The sequence below is a fragment of the Xyrauchen texanus genome, chromosome 11 (genome assembly GCF_025860055.1).
Source record: "Xyrauchen texanus isolate HMW12.3.18 chromosome 11, RBS_HiC_50CHRs, whole genome shotgun sequence".
NCBI lineage: Eukaryota > Metazoa > Chordata > Actinopteri > Cypriniformes > Catostomidae > Xyrauchen > Xyrauchen texanus.
In genome coordinates this window covers 21,494,746-21,519,141 of record NC_068286.1, presented here as the reverse complement: position 1 = coordinate 21,519,141, position 24,396 = coordinate 21,494,746, and the positions used below count along the sequence as shown (strand labels likewise).

The following is a 24,396-nucleotide window of genomic DNA, read 5'->3' as shown; positions in this document are numbered from 1 at the left end:
TGCCAGATTGGACTTCTCAGCTTAGCAGAGTTTCGGGCCAGCTGCGAGAACTAAATCAGATGCTGTTGATATGAGAGAGAGAATGTGTGTAATTATCACTCATTTTTGCCCTTTATGGAACAGCACACTTGCTATTCATCTTTTCCCTTAGGAGTGATTTTTAATGCATTGGTCATGTATTTTCATTGATTCTTATTTATCCAAGTCTGTTTTTAGAAACAAAAACAATGAAATGGAGTGAAGTGTACTTGTCCCGCTGAGGAAGTTTACTTTGGTTTAGTTCAGAAGACATACTTCCTTACTACTCTTACTATTTTTGCTGTATATATCTATACATACAAATAGTATGGTAGTATGCCATTCTGAACTCAGACGAAAATTTTTCTGTGTGACTGTCTTTAAAAGGAAATGATAGACATGGCCCTCTACTGGCTAAGTGACTAACATCAGCTGCTTATGGAATTCCCCAATAAAGTGGAATATTTTTTTCTCCACATTGAGATTTTGCCTCACAGGAACATGCATCATAAATTCCAGAGATACCTGTGCTCTGCCGAAAGTATGCAGTTTATTTCCATAATGCTAAGTTTGTCTTGATTAATCAAACCTAACAATTCTGAAATAGACAGTGAAGGTTAATGTTTTTAGTTTGAAGCAAAAGCCAATGAATTCACAACAACCTTGTTTTACAATGACTAGTATTTATGTACTTGGACTGAACTTTTGATGTCATTACAGCACTAGAAAAACTATTTCAGCAATAAACTGGTTCTTCTTTTGCAGTAAAACCTGCCCCTTTGGAGATCAAGCCCTTACCTGAATTGGATGAGTTTCAAGCACCAATCCGTTCTCCTGTAACCAGGTCCTTCACCAGAGAGTAAGTGTCAGGCATGTTTCCTCTGAAAAAAATTAGCATTCTGGCATGGTACTGCATGGTTTCCACAGGCTAAATAACTAATCACTCATGCATTTCTATAGTCTTGTTCTAGCATCCCATAATTGTAAAATAAAATAACTATGAATTGTGTTCATGAATGATTTGAACTGTCATCACTACCTAGAACTCTAAAAACATAAAACTGGCAGTGATGACAATCAAATTATTCCATGAATTGTGTTCTTGAATTATTTATTAAATTAAACGGATAGTTCTCCCAAAGATAAAAATGCTGTCATTTAGTAGTCACCCTCATTTGTTTGAGACACATTTGGCCTACTTCTAGAATGTTAGCCTCATTCACCATTTACTTTCATTGTTATTACCTATCATTCAGCCTAACATCCCCTTTTGTGTTCCATGAAAAAAAGAATGTCAAACGGGTTTGGAACAACTTGAGGGTGACTAAATGATGACATAATTTTACTTTTTAGGTGAACTATCTGTTATACGTTGTTGATGTAGGTGACACAAAGCCCATTTGTTTAGAAAGCAGATGAAAGCATTTGTGTGAGTGTGTGTGCTTGTCTGTTCACATGAGTGTGTGTCAGTAAAATTCTTGTTGCTGGCAGTGTGTTGTGGAATCACCTGCACTTTAAATCAGGCTCTTTCTCTCCAAGGATGTTCAGCTAAGACCATGCATTTATCCAGACAACGAGAGTTTGTGATGCTATTCTTTGTGTGTGTGCGCAAGAGCGGCAGTGTAAATGTTGTCCTGCTGCTCAGCCCTTCTAGGTATGCCATCCCTCCCAGACCGCCCTCGGTGCATAGCACTGCCTCCAGCACCGACTCTGAGGACTGTGATGAGCATTACGTAGCCATGCAACACCCTAATATGTCTACAGATGAACCAGTATGTAAAACCAAACACCACAGCTACTGTTACACTCCAGTTATATCCTATTATATGCAGTCAGGTTTGGAAAGAGAAGAGCCGTTATATATTGCTTTCAGAATGTATATATTATTACAAGTTAACAACAATATTATTGGAACACTACAGAATTCTGTGCTGTGGATACAACATAAAATTGCTAGTTACTTGCAGGAGAACATGGTTTTTTAATTTCAGTTGTGCTTCAGCACTGCTCATCTGCGTGAATGAATCTGATGTTTGAGATATAACCATGGTTACTTGTGATCACCAATCATATCAGAGTGGAAAGGACTAGCTACACCAAGAGTCACTGATAGTAAAAACCTATAAGTCCTATAAGACCTATATCTGAAATATATATTGTAAGGCCCTGTTTACACCTGGTATTAAAATGTGTTTTGGGCCATCCGATCACAAGTGGACAGACGAAACACATCACTGTTTACACCTGGTCATTATATGCGTCTCTTTTGTCCACTTGTGTTCGGATTTAAAGGGGAGGGTCTCTGATTTCATGACAACATACAGTCACTGAGCACTTTATTAAGAACACTGTGGTCCTAATATAGTGCCCGACATGATATTCTGCTTTTGTAGCCCATACACCTCAATGTTCAACATGTTGTGCATTCTGAGATGCTATTCTGCTCACTACAATACAATACAATAAAAGCATGTCTAAATATCTTATATGCTGCTTCTTAGGTAAATGCATCTTTTTTAAAGAATTTTTTGATATTTAAAAATATTTGTATTTTTTTGTATTATATTCAATATTCTCAGACAGCAATTTTTTCTTCTGTATTATAGCTGCTCAATTAGATGTGCATTGTTTTAAAGGAGATTTAGATATTTATATGGGAAAACAAGCCAAAACAAAAACAAATCAAAAAGTATTTTGTTGCAGTGTATAATGGGGCGAAGACTCCCTCTTTCACCCTTTAGTTCACATCAATCCATCTTTAACTCACCAAAAAAAACCTCGCTCTTATTAATAAAGCTGCATATTGCCATTTTCTTCACGATAAGAAATGCACAGACACATATATACTGTATTATGATACGGTATATAGAAGAGGCGCTGACTGCGCAGAGAATTGCCAGTTTTGGAGTTTGTAGTTATTTACATGACCTGCTTATTATTTGAACTTTTAATAAAGCTATAATGCATTAAATATAACTGCATTAAAGATGTAACGCATGTGTTTCCTTCAAAGACACTCGGCATGCAAGTTTTGCTTCAGCGGAGCAGCAGCTCCTGCTCCACTTATTCCACAACGAGAGTGCTTCTGTATTTACTTTTTTGGTATTTTTGTATAATTCCCATACTTTGCGATCTACATCACCTGAAGCTGTGAAAGTTGAGTGTGCATCTGGACTATGAGCTGTGTTTTCTTCCTCTCCTCAGTCAGGCATGAGCTTTAGTGCTTCTCTCGTGCACCATCATTTGTTTCATGATACATTAAATTACATTAAACTACGAAAATTTTTGTAGACAATTTTTTTATTGTCGCCGTTGTCAATAATGTTGACTAATCGTTTTTAGCCCTATTGTACAGAGTGGTTATCTGAGTTACAATAGCCTTTCTGTCAGCTCAAACTAGTTTGGCCATTCTCTGTTGACCTCTCTCAATAACAAGGCCTTTCCGTCTGCAGAACTGCCATTTTGTTTTTGGCACCATTCTGAGTAAACTCTAGAGACTGTTGTGTATGATAATCCCAGGAGATCAGCAGTTACAGAAATACTCAAACCAGCCCTTTCAACAATCATGCCATGATCGAAATCCCTGAGATCAAATTTTTTCCTCATTATGATTAACTAAAGCTCCTGACCGTATCGGCATGATTTTATGCATTGCATTGCTGCCACACGATTGGCTGTTTAGATAATCGCATGAATAAGTAATTTTACAGGTGTTTCTTATAAAATGCTCGGTGAGTGTACATAAATCACTATGTCAGTGGTATTACTGCATGATAATAAAGCACAAAAAAATCAGAATTTTTTAGTGATCTGAACTTGGTATTATCTTTTAAAACCCATGCATAACTTGCAAAGTTAAAACACTTCTTTTAAGTGTAGTGGTTGATTGACAGGTGAGTGGGTGGTGCTTCGCTGCTATTCAAATTGTTGATCATTTAATCTATGAGCCTAACGTGGTCATATGCGTATTCAACCACCTTCGAATGTGGTTGATAGGGGAAAAATCTCAAAACGTTGTCCCGTTTTAGACGGATCACCCAAAGCACATCTTAAAACCAGTATAAACGGGGCCAGAGCAAGTAAGTAGCATAACACGCGCCATAGTAGTCGGAACTTCATTTGCGGTCATTGTGTAAAAGTGCAAGGACAAATGATTGAAGCCTACAATATTCTGCCAAGTCGTACCCTACCTCTCTGAATGCAAAAGCATTGTTGTAGCCTTACTGTAGTTAACAAAATATTAAACAAGGGATCCTCCTGTGGACCTTGAAGATATTTTAAGAGAATTCTTAAGTGTTCCCAGGTAATATTTTCAAAAGAAAACATAAACTCTATCTATCATTGATCTTTCTCTTTCTTAAGTTCCCTTATTAAGTATTTTTACTTTCCACTTTTGTACATTTTTTTTTTTTTCAGGGTCCAAGACTAGATAGAATAATGCAAGTTTGTACTTCCCATATACAGGTGAAACTCGAAAAATTAGAATATCGTGCAAAAGTTCATTAATTTCAGTAATTCAACTTAAAAGGTGAAACTAATATATTATATAGACTCATTACAAGCAAAGTAAGATATTTCAAGCCTTTATTTGATATAATTTTGATGATTATGGCTTACAGCTTATGAAAACCCCAAATTCAGAATCTCAGAAAATTAGAATATTGTGAAAAGGTTCAGTATTGTAGGCTCAAAGTGTCACACTCTAATCATCTAATTAATCCAAAACACCTGCAAAGGGTTCCTGAGCCTTTAAATGGTCTCTCAGTCTGGTTCAGTTGAATTCACAATCATGGGGAAGACTGCTGACCTGACAGTTGTGCAGAAAACCATCATTGACACCCTCCACAAGGAGGGAAAGCCTCAAAAGGTAATTTCAAAAGAAGTTGGATGTTCTCAAAGTGCTGTATCAAAGCACATTAATAGAAAGTTAAGTGGAAGGGAAAAGTGTGGAAGAAAAAGGTGCACAAGCAGCAGGGATGACCGTAGCCTGGAGAGGATTGTCAGGAAAAGGCCATTCAAATGTGTGGGGGAGCTTCACAAGGAGTGGACTGAGGCTGGAGTTACTGCATCAAGAGCCACCACACACAGACGGGTCCTGGACATGGGCTTCAAATGTCAAACGTCTTACCTGGGCTAAATAAAAAAAGAACTGGTCTGTTGCTCAGTGGTCCAAAGTCCTCTTTTCTGATGAGAGCAAATTTTGCATCTCATTTGGAAACCAAGGTCCCAGAGTCTGGAGGAAGAATGGAGAGGCACACAATCCAAGATGCTTGAAGTCCAGTGTGAAGTTTCCACAGTCTGTGTTGGTTTGGGGAGCCATGTCATCAGCTGGTGTTGGTCCACTGTGCTTTATTAAGTCCAGAGTCAACGCAGCCATCTACCGGGACATTTTAGAGCACTTCATGCTTCCTTCAGCAGACAAGCTTTATGGAGATGCTGACTTCATTTTCCAGCAGGACTTGGCACCTGCCCACACTGCCAAAAGTACCAAAACCTGGTTCAATGACCATGGTATTACTGTGCTTGATTGGCCAGCAAACTCACCTGACCTGAACCCCATAGAGAATCTATGGGGAATTGCCAAGAGAAAGATGAGAGACATGAGACCAAACAATGCAGAAGAGCTGAAGGCCGCTATTGAAGCATCTTGGTCTTCCATAACACCTCAGCAGTGCCACAGGCTGATAGCATCCATGCCACGCCGCATTGAGGCAGTAATTAATGCAAAAGGGGCCCAAACCAAGTACTGAGTACATATGCATGATTATACTTTTCAGAGGGCCGACATTTCTGTATTTAAAATCCTTTTTTTGTTTTATTGATTTCATGTAATATTCTAATTTTCTGAGATTCTGAATTTGGGGTTTTCATAGCTGTAAGCCATAATCATCAAAATTATATCAAATAAAGGCTTGAAATATCTTACTTTGCTTGTAATGAGTCTATATAATATATTAGTTTCACCTTTTAAGTTGAATTACTGATATTAATGAACTTTTGCACGATATTCTAATTTTTCGAGTTTCACCTGTATCTAAAACTACTAATGTAAGTTGCGACATTTTGTGGTCCGTCAGAAGAGTGAATAGAAGGACCCCTCGCTGCTTTTCCTGTCTTCGCTTTTCAGTTATCTTTCATTTCTTTCCGCTGTGTCTTTCTTCCATTTCATTCTCTGGATTTATGGTTTCCCCAGAAGATGAAGGGCCTCTAATTTCCTGTTTGTTTTTATTAAAGTGATACTTATCTGTATTAAAGCACAATTTGCATGAAGTTTTAACGCATGGATTTTTTGTTTTTTTTCTTTCTAACATGTCAAGCCAGCAGCACAAATGTCTGTGCCAAGAATATTACATAGCTAAACAAACACATTTACATCTGTTGTGTTGATAACATTGCACAGTGTGGCTTTTATTGCTTTGCATGCATCATTTGACAACAAATATTTAAGGACATTTATATAACTGAAGGGTCCCGTTTTCTTTTTCTGCACTTACAGTAGCTTTTCATTGCATTCTTCTGTGAAGCATTTTGTCTGGCTACTTTCAGCTCTCATCTGTACTGTAGTTTGCACTTTTTAATTTCTAGTCTCTCCTTGACTTTGCCATTTGTTTCCTTTTCCTCTTTGAAATCTTTTTAATTTTTTTGCTGCTCCACTCCTCCTTGTTCCTCCATTCTGCAGAGAGGAGTCCTTCTACTGTACAGTTCCCATTACTCCTATTAAAAGAGAAGTGTCATGTCTAGACCATCTGGAGGAGGTGAGCAGGGTTTCTGAAGTGGACACTGCGTGGATGTGTTTTTATATTTAACCAGCGAACACCATTAGGCAGAAAATAAATTTTTATTGGAATACTTTTGACTATGTATTGGAATAAACTCATGTTCATTCCAGCATAAGTGAAACTCATCCAGTTGCATTTCAACTAAACAATTATTTTCAAGTTTATGTCCAGATGTTTTATCTCAAAGCTAATAATTTGCATAGATTGTATTTGGTAGACCAGTTTGTATTGTTTGTTTGTTTGTTTGTTTTTAAAATCAAATTTGTATGCATTACTTTTATCAGTGTTTTATCAGCTGTTACTACCTGACAGTCACTTGATGATTTGGTTTGTATTGAGTTAATCATGCAGAGTGAAATAAATCTTAATATTGTAATAAACATATACAAATAAACTATATTTGTGTTTATTATACTGCATTTATGACTCATGGACATAGAAATTCATTTAAAAAAAATCAAGAGTCATAATCTTGTAGGTCTTCTTTGCAAATTACACTTCTAGAGGATGGATACAAATTTACAGAAGGGAAAGTTGTTTTTGAACAAATTCCTGCAGAAATAATACAGATTTATGATGTCCTTTGTTAACTCTGTCTTGGCTAGTACTTCTCAAATACAATTGAAACTTTGTATTGCTGCATTTGTTATGTTAGTGTCTCCTTAAGATGAATTGCTTTAGTTGTATCCTTCCTCATTTTGTAAGTTACTTTGGATAAAAGCATCTGCTAAATGAATAAAGGTAAATGTATATTTTTAAACATTTCTGAGAACCTAGGCCTATTTCTCTCTGCATGTTCTGGTGATGTGCTAATGTGGACGTAACTCAATGCAGATCTAATCATCAGAACAAGTGTTAGGTGAACAACCACGTCATTGATAGACTAAACTATCTTTCAAACTGTTCAATGACATCACAGTAGCAGTGTCGTAGATTAATATACCACTAGTATAAGATTTTCATTGACTAATTCTGACTGCATTGTTGACCTTTAACTTTGCCCTTCACATTATTCTGTCTTTTTGTGTATTTATTTATTGTTGCTGGTGTCTCAGAACATGAAGCTAGGTGCACCAATGAATGCTGATGGAGGTGGCAGTCCCATGATAAAGCCTAAGGGAGATAAGCAGGTGGAGTATCTGGATCTAGACTTAGACCCTGGGAAATCATCAACTCCTCCTCGGAAGGTAAGGATAAATGTACGTTGTCAACTTTTATTTGACTTTTAATGCAGAATACAAACAAATAATATTACATTTTTGAAGAAATATAAGAAAATTCCCAAAACGCTTTTGCAAATTCTACAATTCAGATGGGACTTGCTGTTTCAGGTGTTAATGCTGGTTTATGAATAATATAAATATTTAATGTATATGAACAGCAATGTGCCCATTTTCAAGAGTAATTGCGCTAACTCTACCATATAAAGGATTAAAATACATCAAAAGCTGCAAATATAAATATGAGTATGCTTGATGTAACAGTCAGTCGGTGTGTGTAGTTTATGCACACTGCTTAGGCCAGATTTATACTATGGAAGAAGCCAAACTTTTTTCTCCTGGACAAACTCAAGAACCCTATGCAAACAAAGCCAGCGTTAATACTATGCACAACGTCATTTTAAAGTTATTTAATTTGGGGTGAATTCACTGTTTTTAACGTACTGTTCCAGCAACAAATAATGGCATTAATGCATGTCTTTCACTCCATGGATTGCCGCTTTTAGCACCGTGTCACTTCTTTGCTTTATTAAACTTTCACGGCTCCTTCCACTTTTAAAAACTCAATTTCTCTCTCCACTCTTTTTTTTTTTTGTCCACACTGTTTTGGTTGAGTTTGTGTTGCAAATCATGTAAAAAAGTAAACTTCTGCACAATCTCTGAGATGGGCTTCAAAGTTATCCGTTTTAGCGCAGTTACCTAGATAACTCCTCAGCTGGCACGCACCATTGTAAATAAAAAACGTCTCTTCCAAACCACACCCACGATTAGTTTTAACCAATCATCAATGCTCTTTGACCAACCAAGTTCTCCTAGGACAAGGATTTCAGAGATGTGTACGAACAGGAGAAATATCACCAAACGAACACATTGGTAGAACAACAAATTCACTGCATTGCGTCATCATTTGTAGGCGAACAGTAAGTATAAATTAGCCTTTTGTCACTCATCGCTGTTCTGTGAAAAACCAAATTTAAAGCTCAACAGAGATGTATGTTCATCGTGATAACTGTAATAATGTATTTTTGCTGCTAACCTTCAACAACAGCACCAAGACGTCTTCTCGAAATTGCTCAGTTATTAGTGATTTACGTGACTTAACAAAAAATACTAAAGAGGGTAAACAAATCATACTAATGATTTGTCATGGTCCTTACCGATGATTTGTCACTGGAGCAATTTTGGAGCAAGTATTGGATATACAGTGCATTCATAAAGTATTCAGACCCCTTAATTTTTTTTTTTTTCACATTTGGTAGGTTGCAGACTTATGCTAAAATGATTTAAATTGTTTACTTTTTCCACATCAATCTACTAATGTGGAATAAATATATATATATATATATATATATATATATATATATATATATATATATATACATATATATATACACACAACAGTTTGAAAGGCGTTCCATGAGCACTGATGGTCTGACACCATCAGCACTCCGATGCTTCACTGTGTGTATCACTCCGCTTATGTTCATGCCGTTCTAAACTATAGTGTAAGTGCATATGTGTTATGAGCTTCATATGTTGCAATACAGCAGTTGGTGGCAAAATAATATTTTTTGGTGTAATAAGAGCCAGTTAGGAGAATCCGTTTCAGCTAGTGTTTACATAAAACAGCTCTTCGTGGTCACTTTTATTACTACTATTAAAGCTAGGAAAGTGCTTTAACCGGCTTTAAATGAACAACTTTGGCATTACTGCTCAGCAGAGCTGAGAGAAACAACAGACTGATTAATTACACAATGGGTGCTGTTTAAAATGGCAGAGGCGATTCTATAGTGATCGACTCCTGCACACTGGGTACTGCGAAATAAGGAGAAATACCCCCGCTTGGATGCTATATTTCCACCGTGAAAGCTGATCTTTAGAAAGCTGACATCATCTCTGCTTAGGTGTGGCAACAGGTGATCACACACACTCTCTCTCTCTCTCTCGCTCTCTCTCTCTCACACTCGCATGCACACACACATACATCCTTGTTTATCCAATAACTTGTTAGAAACAGCACAAGCCATGATATTATTTCTGAAGTGACATTTTTGAATTACTAACGGAGGCTTGGACGCATCATTTGGTTTGAACCAGAAACGGCAGATTCTGGTCCATCGCGTAAGAATGTAGTTTCGTGCACAAATGCGTTTTTATGACTACTCAATTTTTCCTAATTTTTTAAAAATGCACTTGTTCATTGAAGTGATGTATATAAGCAATATCACACTTGCAATCGTGCTATATGGCCCTAAATCATATTGTACTCTTGCAATATTGATTAAATATATTTGCTTTGTCATTATGGGGTATTGAGTGTAGATTGATTTATTCAACAGCAGAAATATTCATATCTGTATTCTTTAAATTCCAATTAATGTTGACATTTAAATGTCGACGCAAGAGAGCCACAGTGCTTGCACTTTTCAGGGAAATTTATGGTTTACTTATAGTTGTCTGCAACGTTTCTTTGTTTCAACTTTTCCATATCTCCACCTTGCAGAAGAAGAGTAACGGGACTGGTATTTCTGTGTCAGATGAGCGGGTCGACTACGTGGTGGTGGATCAGCATCGAACGCAAGCTCTGAAGAGCACGCGCGAGGCCTGGAGTGATGGACGGCAGTCAACGGAGACAGACACTCCGACCAAAGGGCCCAAATGACACCCATCTCTTATCTCCTCTCGGCTCGATCAGGACTCCCGGTAGGCTGAGGAATGGAGGACACTGCACACAGTTGGAACCTCCAGCCTCCCCTTTTGCGCCTCCAGGTTTGATTTTTAGAAACAGCTGTGTGACTGCGCCTAGGTCACAGCTCCCAGATCAGCTAGTTTACACTGCTTCCTGCTAGACGACAGCACCCATGCCAGGGAGAGCTGATCTGAGGGAACCTCATGTATAAGATGACAGACTCTTAAGTTGTATGGACTGTACTCTGCACAGGGGCTCAAGGACTTGCCGAGCCTTGAAAGTGAAAATTGTTCTAACAGAGCAGCATTATTCATAATACTGATACCCCCCACTGCTTTTATTTAAGATGTTCAAAAACTGCCATGGTGAGTTTCTTGTAATACTTTTTAGGAGCCTTAGGGGTCGTTCACACAGAAAACATTTTTACATTAGTCTGCACAGTTTTTTAATTATTTTTCCATGAAAACATGCATAGGAATGGCATGTTTTTAAGATAACGTGTCAAGTTATGAGAACTTGAATTTCGTTGCACTGTGTCTAGCTTTTCCGATACTCACTTTTCGAAAGCATTCGATGTGAATGGCCCTTTAAATATTCTTTGTGTATAATTCCATGATAATCTGAAATTTTAATACATCTAGGTTTCGTTTTATTCCATTTTTCTTTTCAATTTTGTGCCTCGTGTAATTCAGAAGTACAATCAAAAAGTTTTGAATTGCTTGGACAGCAAATCTACTAAGGTGAAAGAGTTTGTTTGAAAATTTATTTCATTTGCGTTTCAGACAGCAGACAGACTATATAAAGTGTTATGTACATGGAAAAATTATTTGTATGTAATATCTTGTATGTTAAGGCTAGAGTGTGGATTCTGCAGGATAGAAGTCTACACGGTCTAAGATGGTATCAGTAACTATGAAATGTTAATGGTGGAATCAGGAACTGTGATTGTTTTTTAACAGATAAGTTCTCTTGTTTTTTGTTTTTTCATATTTTATGTTTTTTTTTTTTCTTCAAACCAAGGTATCAATTTACAAAAGCGCTAAGGTCAGGTACTTACTGAAAAGTTTAACACAGATTTCATTTATTTTATTTTGCAGCTATGGATAGTATCTTTAGTCTTGCAGTTCACTTGGTCTCAGAAACCTTTTGAAATTGCTTACAATGCAAGATATTATAGGTGTTGTGCTGTATAAGATTCCTTCACAGAGGGGGGAATAGTAGTTTCAGAATGTTTTTTCTTTCTCCTTCTCTTCTACATTCTGTATGTGTCTGGTGGATCAGAGCATTTTATTGTCACTTTCATAATTTATTGCAGATGGAGTTCCACAGCTCATGGAGACTAATTGCCTTACAATTGCAACTTTTTTGAATGTTGTAAATAACATCCGTTAAGTGATTTTTGCTCATGTCAGAATACATCAGAATAGAACATAACTGTGTGTGTGTGTATATATATATATATATATATATATATATATATATATATATATAAAAAAAGCTCTACTTACTACCATTCATAAGCCAAGAAGACACAGTTCATGTGTTGCAACACCACTGGTGGCTTTAGCTGTATATATCTATATAGGCTTTTCAAGCATGTCTTCTTTTGATTCAAAGCTGTGCCTCTTTTGTTTCCCTCCTACTAATTTTTTTTTTCTTTGCAAACCCCAGAACCTGATGCTTTACATCTTTTTTTAATGAATCCAAAAGAAATTTGCATTTTAAAATAAACTCTATATAATAAAAGATACTTCAGGAATTTACTTAATGTATTTTTTATTGTGATATATATATATACATATTTTTTTTTTTTTTCTCAGAGCTGCAATCTGTTATTTACCTGAATTAATGGTTAGTATTGCTAAACAAATGGTGTCCTCACATGACTTCTTTGTGAGCTCTTTAAAATTAAACAATGCTGTAGATAGTCAGGAGAGTCTCATCTTTACCCTATTTCTGAATGGAAGCTAGCTCTGGCATATACAATATTGTTGTTAGCTTTTCTTTACACAGGCGTAGTTTTATTTAATTTCTGCTCAATTTGGTTGCAACACCATCGATCATTTTGCTAACTTTCATTGAAAATGATTGACCTTGATCGCTTTGTTGCTGCAAGTTGTTTCCCAGTGCAGTTTGGGAAACAATATAGGAAACATGTTTGTTGCATGTAGAGTACACTAGATGGTGCAAAAATTCAACTCAAAAACTCATCACAGGTAATAGAAGTTGCCATTTTATCTTTTAAACACTTCAGAAGCACTTTATAATGAAACAAGTAACAGTTATTTTCATCAACAACAATAAAAAATCTCTTGGCTGTAGGATCTCTTGTACATTTGAAATGAAGCAATTTCAGACAAATTAAATAATGACATTGACATTGTGTTTAGCTATTTCCAAAATTTTAAATAACTTGATTAAAAATATGAATAATAGATTATGATTGGTTTCCTGCCTGTCTTTGAAAGGTGTAAGTTTGCATCTGGCAAGATGGATAGCGATTTAGCCTATATTTGCTCTAATATTGAAAATGGTTCCAAAAGTAGTCAGAGAAGAGCAATGCACAAACTGGCAGCCTGTCTGGAATGGTGTGAACTCAGACAAGCGGAGTGACACAAAGAGTGAAATGTCCCAAAACTGTCATACCAAATACCAGCACACTTGGAATGCCAAGTGTCCAATCAGATGACTTGAACTAATAGTTGTACAATAAACAATGTTAGACAATAAACATTAGGAAAATAAAAAAAGCAAACACCTTAGTCAAAGTATAATTGGCATATTTAACATTTGTTGCTTAATTTAGAATTATTTAACATGAAAGTAGCATTTACTATGTAGCAATGCTTGAAATGTGTGTGGTTCATAACTTTTCAAGTTTTATCAGGGTGCACTAACACCTTTTGTTGACACTAGAATAGGCAGCTATGTACACACACAATTCTGTGTGATTCTGAACCACTTTTTAATCATGTCCTGAAAAATTTATAAAAATAAGTACATTCTGAATAGTTATGAATTATTAATATCAAACATCACACTCCCTTTGCATAGCAACACATCAGTCATCTGGGAACACTGATCTGTGCTCTTGAACATAGGAGTTAATGTTATAGAACATATAAAAATAGACACATTTATTACAGAAATCTTTGAAGAAGCCAGTTTCTGCATTCATTTGCTTACCAAACCGCTCGAACACACTCAGAAAAAGTTTATACATTTAATTAAAATCAAACATTGTGATAAACCAACAAACTAAAACTACACTCAATAATCCTCATTAAATCTGTCATTCATGCCATTATTGTTTACTATGTAACCTTTTTTTTTAATTTTTTTTATATTTTACTTGATTAATGTATAATGCAGAAAAATTGATGTTACATTTTCAGATAATCTGAGTTTGACACTAGCTAAGCAAGTGGTAAGAGCAAACCACTGATTCACTCTTGTTTGTCTGAGCACAGGTTTCCTGTGGAAGCCAAAGGGAACATGCTGTAACATCAGTACTACAAAGCTCAAAATAATCTTTGGAGAAAGGCAACAAGCAACCTCCCATGGTTTGGCCAGGCTATATGAACACTAGTACTTATCTTGGAGGAAAGATATCTTCATAGCTGATTGTATGAGCAATCTAGCAATTCACAATTAAGATTGTAAATGTAACTTGGCAGAAGCTGTTGAAACCTTCTTGAGATCCACACATGGGATGGTGTCATTTTAACTGATCCCAGCATTGTTATTGTCTCTCATTCAATCTGTCTCCTCAACCTAAGCTGCTATGCTTCTTGGGAGGAAAGCACCATGGTGAAAGTTAGTTTAGGCGTTAATGTCTTAAAGAACAGGGGAGGATTTTAGAAAGAGGTGCTATTTAAACCTCAGAGCTGTCCCTGTTGTGCATCATGCCCGTGGCCTCCTTGCTGTATGCTGTGGAGGAGGAAGTGGAATAAGGTGGATACTTTTTCTCTTTCCTCTTGCACCGCAGTAAGAAAACCACCAGCATGACCACCAGACATATCACCAGGATAAGCCCAGCCACCCCCAGCAGTGTGGACATGCCGGCGGGAAGAGAGTAATCTGTGCCAGGCCCCTTACCCAGGCTTCCCTCCACCAGGGGGTGCTCCAGGTAGGTTTCACGACCCCATGGCTGGCTCACCCGGAGTCGGTTAGAGCGATCCAGGGCAATATGCTGGATGTTGGTGCCTCGGTTGTTCTCTGCACTAATGTCCAAAGCCTCTGGGTCAGGCACTGCACGTCGACTACGTGTGCCAGGGTCAGGTATGACGGAGGATAAGCCATGGTGGTATTCAATGCTTCTTTTACCACGATTGGCATTCTCTCTAGAGCGGACAGTGTAGATGATGTGGATGAACCATTCACGGCCAGCAGCAACCTGAAGAATCAGAGTGAAAATGGTTAAAGATTCAGAAAATCTACATTTCTCTTTGGGTTTCACAAGGATTTTAAAAGAATGGCTTGTCTCTGACCTGAAAGAGAGGAGATGATGACAGGGTGAAGCCATCTGATCCAGGTTGTCGGACTAAGGGCAGGGCTCCAGGTGTGTCCAAAGCCAGCGTGGCATCGAACTGTACATTTCCAAAGGACGTAGCCTGTGTTTCTGGCTGGGCTTTGTCCTAAAGTTAAAAGAATCTCATGTTAGCATCTTAAGCATTGTTGTTTCCATTTCGAGATGTAAGTTGATTAGAGTCATGAAACTCTGCATGGCGCAAGCTATTAGGGCCTCTGGAAGTGTAATCTGTAAACCAGATGGCTTGCATGGTGCATGCTGATAGGTCCTTTGACTTGTATCTGTTTGGCAATCAACTAGCATATACCCTTTTTGTCTAGCATGTAAATTACTTCAGTTGTTTGCAGGTATGCTGGTTACACTGCCACACGTCATGAGAGTTTTCACACTAAAACCCACCTCCTCCCGAGCACCACTTGTTTTCACACCTGGCTTGTTTGAAGCATTTGTTTTGGAACCTGGTGCGTTTTCTCCCTTAGTTTGGTTTGTTTAGGCATATGAACACGACCCAGTGGACCAACGAACCAAACAATATCTCTATAAAAACCATGAATATACCTGATGAATCTTTAAAGAAGACTGTAGGTCTGCGAGTCAGAAGGTCACTGTAATTCATAATCAAAATGTGGATATAGTATTTTGGTGACTATATTAAATGTAATTGTATGTTTAAAATATGAGTTATAGCATACATAATTCCTGAGGTAATTTTTAATACGGTCACTTCTGTCTTTCAGACAGCAGCAGAACAAAGGTAGGATGTCTTCAACTATTTTAACGTGGCTTTACTCTTTCGGGTGTGTGTGTGTGTTTGTGTGTGTGCGCGCGCACGCATGTGCAGGAGAGAGAGTGCTTTGTGACCGTGAATTCAGGCAGTTTTCAATGCAGAAATAAGGCAAAAACAATAAATAACAGATCAAAATAACCATGACTTTAATTCTACAACTGAAGGATATGTTTATTTGCAGCGCAACCTCTTACTGGAATGCACATTCTGTACCTGTTGTGACGTGTTGAATAACCGTGGCATAAACAGTAGTCGAAAAGTTTGACCACTGCCAATTTTTCAGGTATATCATTTTAACCAGTATATCAATGGATGCGCTAAATCCTGGAACAGCACACAAACATACTGACCAATGATAGGATAGTTTGCTCACATGTGATGTTTTTATATATATATATATATATATATATATCTCACATACCAAGATCTTGAGCCTGTAAAGCAGAGACGAAGCATCTGCCAGGCATCCATACTCTTTATTGATTGGGCTGTACTTTGGCACATAGCCGTCAGTGCCAGTACAGAGGAACACCTTCTCTATGCTGCAAGAGAAAGAGCCACCAAGGTTCTGCACTGGGTCCACCATCACACGCCCATAGATTTTAGAACCTAGAGTGGGATCAAAAGGCATCAGCTCAATCTTGTAGTTTTCATTATATAATAATGACTAAATCAGTTATGTTAAGTTCAGTTGATTTCACCCATAGCATACATATCCTGTAGGTAAAAATAAATGAACTGCTGTATTTAGTGTTCTTTAAATGGCATTTAATAATAGTATTTATAAAATATAAATGATGTCTATTCATATTATTGTACATGAATGTCTAGTAGTATTACCTTCAGCAAATGCTGTGTCAGTGCCCTCTCCAAACCCCATGGAGCCATCAGAAAGCCACAGCTCCTTTTTTGACAGCAGTACCATCTGTGTGTTCAAACTAAACTCTGCTGCTACAGGGTCACTCACCTAAGAAACAGCATAGCAGTATCAAATGCTACGTTTTATTTATATCTTACATTTTTAGTACATTTTGCTACTTGAATCAATAATAAACATGTAATCTGCAGTTTCATGAAATGGCCGATAAGGGCTCTGTAACCAACCTGCTGGAAGCGAATGTCCATGTCAAAAGTGATGGGTTCTCTCGGATGACACACAGGGGGAATGCTGAACTCTCCATTAGGTGAAGCACTGCATGGAATCAGCTTCACAGTGTAGGTGCCGGAATAGTCCCTGACCTAATGCCCAGAAAGAAAAAAAAAATATGTATATTTTTAATATTCATAAATTATAATCATAAAATGTTGTAAACATTTTTGTCTATTTCCAACTGAAAACTGATGATTTCCGAAATGAAAAACTACATAGAAAAATTGAACTTACAGCAAAGTCAGAAACGAAACTCCATTGTTGCATGGGCTGGTTGTAAGTTGGCTCTGTTCTGACCAGGGAAAGTGTGAACGTGAGTCCAGGGTGGTCAGCTGATATTATTATGGAGGACAAAGTGGTTCCTGAAAGCCAAAAACACAAATACTATTATTGTACAAAAACTTTATACTAGTATTACAAATAAACATGTTATTTATTTATTTTTTATTTTAGATTTAGCAACACTTCTGTAAAATAATGTTTAAAATAATACCAAAAAAAAATATCTATAAATAAATAAATAAATATTATTTATTCCTCCTGCGTTTGAGTCATTTGAAAAGTGACTCAAACGCTTTCTGGCGACACAAAACAAATGTTCTAGCGCCCCCCTGTGTTTTGAGTAATAGGACTGACACGCTTGCCATCAGCAGTTGGATTTATGTGCATACGGATGTTCTATAAACCGATTGATTGGCGAGTTTACGTGCTGTTGGTATGTTGCGACAATCTCAACCTCAGTTCACGTGCATGCTCTGCGTTTAGAAAAGAATATTCAGCCTACAGCGAAAGAACATTGAGAAAGTATCTAGCATCGAGAGAGGATATGAACCCCTGATCAATAATAAAGTGTAGAGATAAGATATCAACAGATGAGCTATCAAAAAGTCACTATCAAAAAGTAATTGTGACCGTAACACTGGCACAAGTTTTACACACTGATGGTTCAGAATCACAACAGATATGTAAAAATCGTATGTAAAAAAAAAAATCAATGTAAAAAGAAAAAAAGATATATTTCACAGCTCCACGTGAGGCATTATAAGGCATATAGTTCCATGTTTAAAAATAAAATATTATATAAAAAAAAACATCCCCAACACCACATCTCTGACTACACCTGGTTGCTATTGCTAGGATAATTTTGGACTTTGTCATTGTTCAGTAATGCAGTTATATATATATATATATATATATATATATATATATATTATTATACAATTAGATAAATATATATATATATATATATATATATATATTATTATACAATTAGATAAATATATATATATATATATTATTATACAATTAGATAAATAAAAACAAAAACAAAAAACATCTACACCTTCTGCAACTTCTGCTGAACTGTTGTCGACCAATCAGAAGGCAGCGAGCATAAAGGTAAGCGCGTGAGCAATGCTGAGCACTGATGGGAAGATCGGATCTCTGACTTGGATCTTTGAGACTAGTTTAGAAAAATGAATAGATTGATTTGTCGGTCTTCTTTATGTTGTCACGTGATCACTACTACTCAGCATTCTTTATTTTGTATTTATTTTTTATTATTTACAGCTCACAGTCAGTGTGTTGCAGTTGTTTATCGTGATCAGTTCATGTCAGTATGGCAATAAATTACATTTTAAAATCGTAAGAATTGTCACAATTCATTATTTTCATGTATTTAATGCAAGAAGTGTTGACACGATATTTTCTCCCAAGTGTAAAATTAAAGTAAAATGGTTTTAGATAAATAACAGTAAATTCAAAGGGAAATTCTATAATATATATTTGATTTGGGTCTACAGTTCCCAACAAGAACATAAGAATAAATGAATAATACAACGAGGGGATGCATCATGAAGAAAAAATAAATGACAGTTTATTCCAAATCAACTTATTTATAAACAAGTAAATAATATGTGGTTTTCTTGGCTCTTGGAGTCTATGATATTTTCTGATGAGAAGATAAATGTCATACAAGGTTTAAAACATTACTCTTTATTACTAAATTCAATGTTATGGGGAAAAATAATCATGACAGAAATATTCACAAAGTTTTGAAATTGTAAGAAATAAAGAAGCTAAAATTAAAGTGTAACTGTAAGGTCAAAAATAAAGCATCACAAACCGCTTGTTGGGAGTAGTAATTTGGGAGGTATTAAGCAACTTCTGTTTGCAATACAGAGCCTATGCAGCTGTCAATGAACGACTTGTACCCGAGACCGATTTGGGAGGTGAAGTAATCAATTCTGTTTCCTGTACAGATCCTATAGGTACCTATGAGGCTGTTATGTGTCAAATGAATGAAAGACTCCTACCCGAAGACTCGGAGAACTAATCTGTTTCCTTTACGGAGCCTATGCATCTGTCCCCGTGTCAAATGATCTAAACACGAGCTCGAAATTTGCGCATGTGCAGCTATGACAAAATGAACAAATCTCTCTCTTAGACTACTTGTTCTTGTTTAAAACTTAAACTTGTAAGTGCGGGACATCTTTTATAGATGTTTGTTAAATTTAGACCAAAACAGGATCAATATCAAGAGTGGTGGTGGTGTAGTGGTCTAAAGCACATAACTGGTAATCTGGTAATCAAAAGGTCGCTGGTTCGATTCCCACAGCCACCACCATTGTGTCCTTGAGCAAGACACTTAACTCCAGGTTGCTCCGGGGAATTGGCCCTGTAATAAGTGCACTGTAAGTCACTTTGGATAAAAGCGTCTGCCAAATGCATAAATGTAAATGTAAGTTATAGCCTCTGTTGGAAGAGGCCAGACGGCAGAAGATTCAAAGGCCCCTTTGTCATTAACGATGGAAAAACATTTACAGCCGATGGCATTGAATACGTTGAAAAACATTAATTCATTCTTAATACGGACAAATTTTATGCCGGATGTGCATACAATCTAAAAATGTTGAAACTTTTGGACAAAAACGTTCAAGGGCAGCTACTATTTCCAATATTTTGTTTTGTTTTATCCTTGGATGCTGCTATACCTAATTTATTTGTCCTGAAAGAAGGGGTTTAAAGAAGCAAAAAGGGTGGGAGGTAATAATGGTACACTTATGCACCATAGTTAATTGTAAAATGGTACTGTGTAATATTGAGATTTTGCACTTTAACAGATCTCTTTATAATTTAAAAGTTAGATATGTTAATGTTCTCACCTTCTTGTTTTTCAATTAATGTATGGGGACTCGTGACATTACTAAGAATTATTTTTTATTTTGTAATTCTCAAAAAAGGGATACTTTCTTTCCTCATGCAATGGACTCATGTAAAAGGGACAAAAAGTTTTGGCAAAATCAATTGGGGGGTGTTGCTCTATTTTGTCATTGTACTAATCACTCTGGTGGCATGGCAATTATATTTAACAGAAACTTTAAAGGAAATATACTTGAATCTCATTTCTTATCAGTGGGCAGATGTATTGTAACTGTGATATAGCTTGATATTTTTTGGAGTACTGTTTTCCTTAGAACTTTCCTGTATGATTGTTCAGTTAAAAGGAAAAGTCCCCTTTTATAACCGGTTTCTTCACCCTTACTTGACAGACTCATTTACTTGATTTAAAAGTAATAGGTCACAAAAATCACAAATAGACCTTTGGTTGATTTCAAATTCTTTGACTCCTTTCATCTAATCTTGTGAAATCTAACCAGCTCCATGCTGGAATTTCTTTGCTGCTTTCAAATGCTAAGAATGCAAAAAATAAATATTCAGGTTATTGGAAACTGAATTGTTCCTTTTTAAATCAAAGCCCTTATTATGTAGCAATACAAGATATCATAAAAGGTACAAAGATATGACTGATATCTCTATATATTTAAAATGGGAATTATTAAGAAATGAGTGAATTAGCTTTTCAATTAAATATGGTCAAGAACAGTCTAAAAAGAAATATTCAAAAAGACATATTGAGTAAAATAATATTCTCAGAAAACTGCTTAATGAGACAGCATGTTCTACAAGAGAATCTTGACAAACTGTATTTAGAAAAAGTGAGAGGAGCCATTAAAAGATCAAGAACCAAATGGCTCAGTTCATTCTAAATAAAATGAGTCCAACTTCTATCAAAACCTTCATTCATGTGAAACATTTTTCATCTCTCAAATATTTGTGAAAGTCCCTTATCATTGGAAGAGTTAGATCATACATTATCCAAAACTCTCTTACACAATCCAAATAAAGATCTCTTATTAAAAGATGTTTATTAAAAATTCTTTATATAGAAAATTGGCGTCCCATCACACTACTAAATTCTGATTATAAATGATTAACTTCTCTTTTTGCTAAAAGATTGAAGCCTTATCTGGAATAAATCATTTCAATATTTCAGGTCAGGTTTTATGAAGGGTTGATACAGTATGTTAGACTATTCTGATCATGTTGAAGATGGTGCCATTATTTCGTTTCTATGACTTTTATAAGGCATTTGATTCTATTGAGGATGAATTTACAGGTGAAACTCGAAAAATTTGAATATCGTGCAAAAGTTAATTAATTTCAGTAATTCAACTTAAAAGGTGAAACTAATATATTATATAGACTCATTACAAGCAAAGTAAGATATTTCAAGCCTTTATTTGATATAATTTTTATGATTATGGCTTACAGCTTATGAAAACCCCAAATTCAGAATCTCAGAAAATTAGAATATTACATGAAATCAATAAAAAAAAAGGATTTTAAATACAGAAATGTCGGCCCTCTGAAAAGTATAATCATGCATATGTACTCAGTACTTACGATATTCTAATTTTTCGAGTTTCACCTGTATATATACAGCTTTGGATACATTTTGATTTGGATTAAAATTTTAAACCATAGTTCAAACTATATGCAAAGGTATAAATAGCAGTGTTGCCCTTGCAGGAGGAAATTCAAAACGTTTTGTACTTAGGAGTATACGACAAGGTTGCCCGATTTCCCCTTTTTGATTTCAGCAGAATTATTGAATCTTTTATACAATGAATTGTATTAGTGCTGATGGTAGAAGAAGTGGTGAAAATGTTGTCTTAATCAGTCAGCTGGCAGATGACACATGTATTTTTCTAAAAGATGAAAACCAGGTTCTGAGTGTTATGGATGGACTGAAAATCTTTTCAAAAGCTTCCGGCCTTCTAATTAATATGGATAAGTGTGAGATACTAACTGTTCATGAATCTAACAAATCTTCTCTTTGTGGAGTGAAAGGCAAACAATCAGTGAAATATCTTGAAATCACAATCAACAAAACGGCTTGTGAAAGACTGGATGACAACTTTTCTCCTAAGATGCAGAAAACAAAGGCTATTTTCAATGGATGGCTTCTGAGGGACCTAACCATGAAGGGAAGGATACTGCTCTCAAAGCTGAAGGTGTTTCAAGAATGGTTTATCCTGCCCTATCTTTATATGTTGACTCTAAAACAGCTGCTTCATTTGACTCATTTGACAATGATTAGAAACTATGCCGATGGGGGTTTTAATGCTATAGATTTCACAACCCTTAACCAGGTGTTTAAAGTCAACTGGGTTAAACATGTTAGGTGGTAATGCTCCCTGTTTTTTTTATTCCAAATGTAATATTTGATGGTTGTGGTGGCTTAAATTTTTGTTGGGTTGTAGTTTGAACGGTAACAAATTGCCCATCAAACTAGATAATTTCCACAAGCATAATTCATGGAAGTTAGCTTCCATGAATTATGAATTAGTCAAGCATAACTTTTCACCTCATAGAATCAGTATGTTTTGCATAGAAACAGGACCATATTTAAAAAAACAATTTTTTTATCTCAAACTTCATTGAGAATAGCAGGAATCCAATTAGTTATGAAGAATTTATCAAAGATAATGATGTTAATGTCACTCATAGTGAGTTTTCAAGGGTGATTAATGGCATATCAATTAAACTTCTTCATTTTATTAAATCATCGCTACAGTACTCACTGCTAAAGGAAGAACCACCTTGTTTGATTATAGGAGTAGATGTTTTTAGATTGTAAGTGCAACAACATTAGAAAAACATTACTTACTTCGACCAGTGTTGCTCCAAAATCCTGTGCTTGTTGGGAAAATATAATATCCACAAATCCAAAGTAATAACATCCAAACCTAACTTTATTTTATTTCGCTCTGAGATAAAAGGTTTTGCTGATTCTCTGTGCAAACTTAAAAAAAAGCCTTTAAAACATCCCAGATATTAAATAAGATTATGAAGTCTATAATAAATAGAGATACAATATTGGAATAAGGGTTCCCTCCTTTTAATATGTTTTTTGTTTTGTTTGTTTTTTGTTTTCCCTTTATGCCATAACTGTATGTCCCTCGTGCATATAATTTTGGTGATTTTATGTACACATGTATAAGGTTGTTGTATTTTCTTCTTTTGTGCGATGGGGCATACCCAGTCATATAAAAGATTCGTTCAAAATGAACGAATTGTTCATGGACGACAAATCACTATGAGCACTGCAGAGAAGAGAGATAAGGAGGACGATGAAAATGGAGGAGCAAAAATATGAATTTTAGCTGAAGAATTCTACATCTGTAGTTTCACAGTTTTAGTGTGGCTATCTGGCAGATAATGTGTCACAGAATCAGGTCATTTGTAAGACGGGTATTTAAAAATAAATAAATAACACGTCATAGATATTTGTTTGAGGATTGTGACAACATGGTGATTAGAGTCCTCAATAGCACGCAAAAATAAACAGTCTTATTATAGGCGACCGATATGCAAACGGAGACAATGTAAAATGTATGCAAAAAAATATATTCCAACTACCAAATCAAACAAAGAAAATATGTACCCATTCCCAGTGTACTGAGCGGGGATTCCGACACTCATGACAACTAGCAAGGATATAAATAATTTGAGAGAATATGACCACTAGAGGGCTGTAAAAGGCTTTTTTTTTAAGGGTTACCTGGATGAGACATTACAAACTGTCCTCTGAATCGAGCCTCAGTCTTGAAGTTGACAACAAGACGGCCTTCTTCATTGATCCTCATGCTGGTGGGATACATGGCACCTACAAATGATAAATGCACAAATAATAACATCAGAGATGACAGAAGATTTTGCTTATGATTGCAGGTTTATGCATAGGAAATGCTTTAAAAGTTATGGAACTTTTGTTATGGAACTCTAATATGTATGAATGAGTACTTGAATTGACCCTTTGTTAAGCCCCTGTTTAAAAGCGCTTCTGACCAATCCTGTGTTCGCGAAGTTTTTCTAG

The 24,396-nt window shown here is 36.0% G+C and overlaps 2 protein-coding genes across 10 annotated transcripts in view; one reads left to right on the top strand and one right to left on the bottom strand.

The window, feature by feature from the left end:
* The window catches only part of LOC127651285 (GRB2-associated-binding protein 1-like), a 149,068-nt gene extending 136,598 nt beyond the window's left edge, over nt 1–12,470 (top strand). For 2 of the 7 annotated variants that reach the window (XM_052137050.1, XM_052137054.1), the window contains exons 8-11: nt 784–877; nt 1,664–1,790; nt 7,853–7,996; nt 10,521–12,466. In XM_052137050.1, the coding sequence (XP_051993010.1) occupies nt 784–877; nt 1,664–1,790; nt 7,853–7,996; nt 10,521–10,679 (524 nt within the window). In that variant the 3' untranslated portion in view covers nt 10,680–12,466. Of the gene's footprint in view, nt 1–783; nt 878–1,663; nt 1,791–6,697; nt 6,774–7,852; nt 7,997–10,520 lie in introns of those variants that run through there. The other 5 variants (XM_052137049.1, XM_052137047.1, XM_052137051.1 and 2 more) reach the window with 5 other exon arrangements.
* Nucleotides 12,471–12,503: 33 nt separating this feature from the next.
* LOC127651284 (FRAS1-related extracellular matrix protein 2-like) overlaps nt 12,504–24,396 on the bottom strand; it is a 48,191-nt gene continuing 36,298 nt past the window's right edge. Inside the window, exons 18-25 of one of the 3 annotated variants that reach the window (XM_052137046.1) lie at nt 24,082–24,186; nt 17,921–17,929; nt 17,409–17,536; nt 17,129–17,263; nt 16,865–16,991; nt 16,446–16,633; nt 15,197–15,343; nt 12,504–15,102 (exon numbers count right to left, since the gene is read on the bottom strand). In XM_052137046.1, coding sequence (XP_051993006.1) covers nt 14,581–15,102; nt 15,197–15,343; nt 16,446–16,633; nt 16,865–16,991; nt 17,129–17,263; nt 17,409–17,536; nt 17,921–17,929; nt 24,082–24,186 — 1,361 coding nt within the window. In that variant the 3' untranslated portion in view covers nt 12,504–14,580. Of the gene's footprint in view, nt 15,103–15,196; nt 15,344–16,445; nt 16,634–16,864; nt 16,992–17,128; nt 17,264–17,408; nt 17,537–17,920; nt 17,930–24,081; nt 24,190–24,396 lie in introns of all 3 variants that reach the window. The other 2 variants (XM_052137045.1, XM_052137044.1) reach the window with 2 other exon arrangements.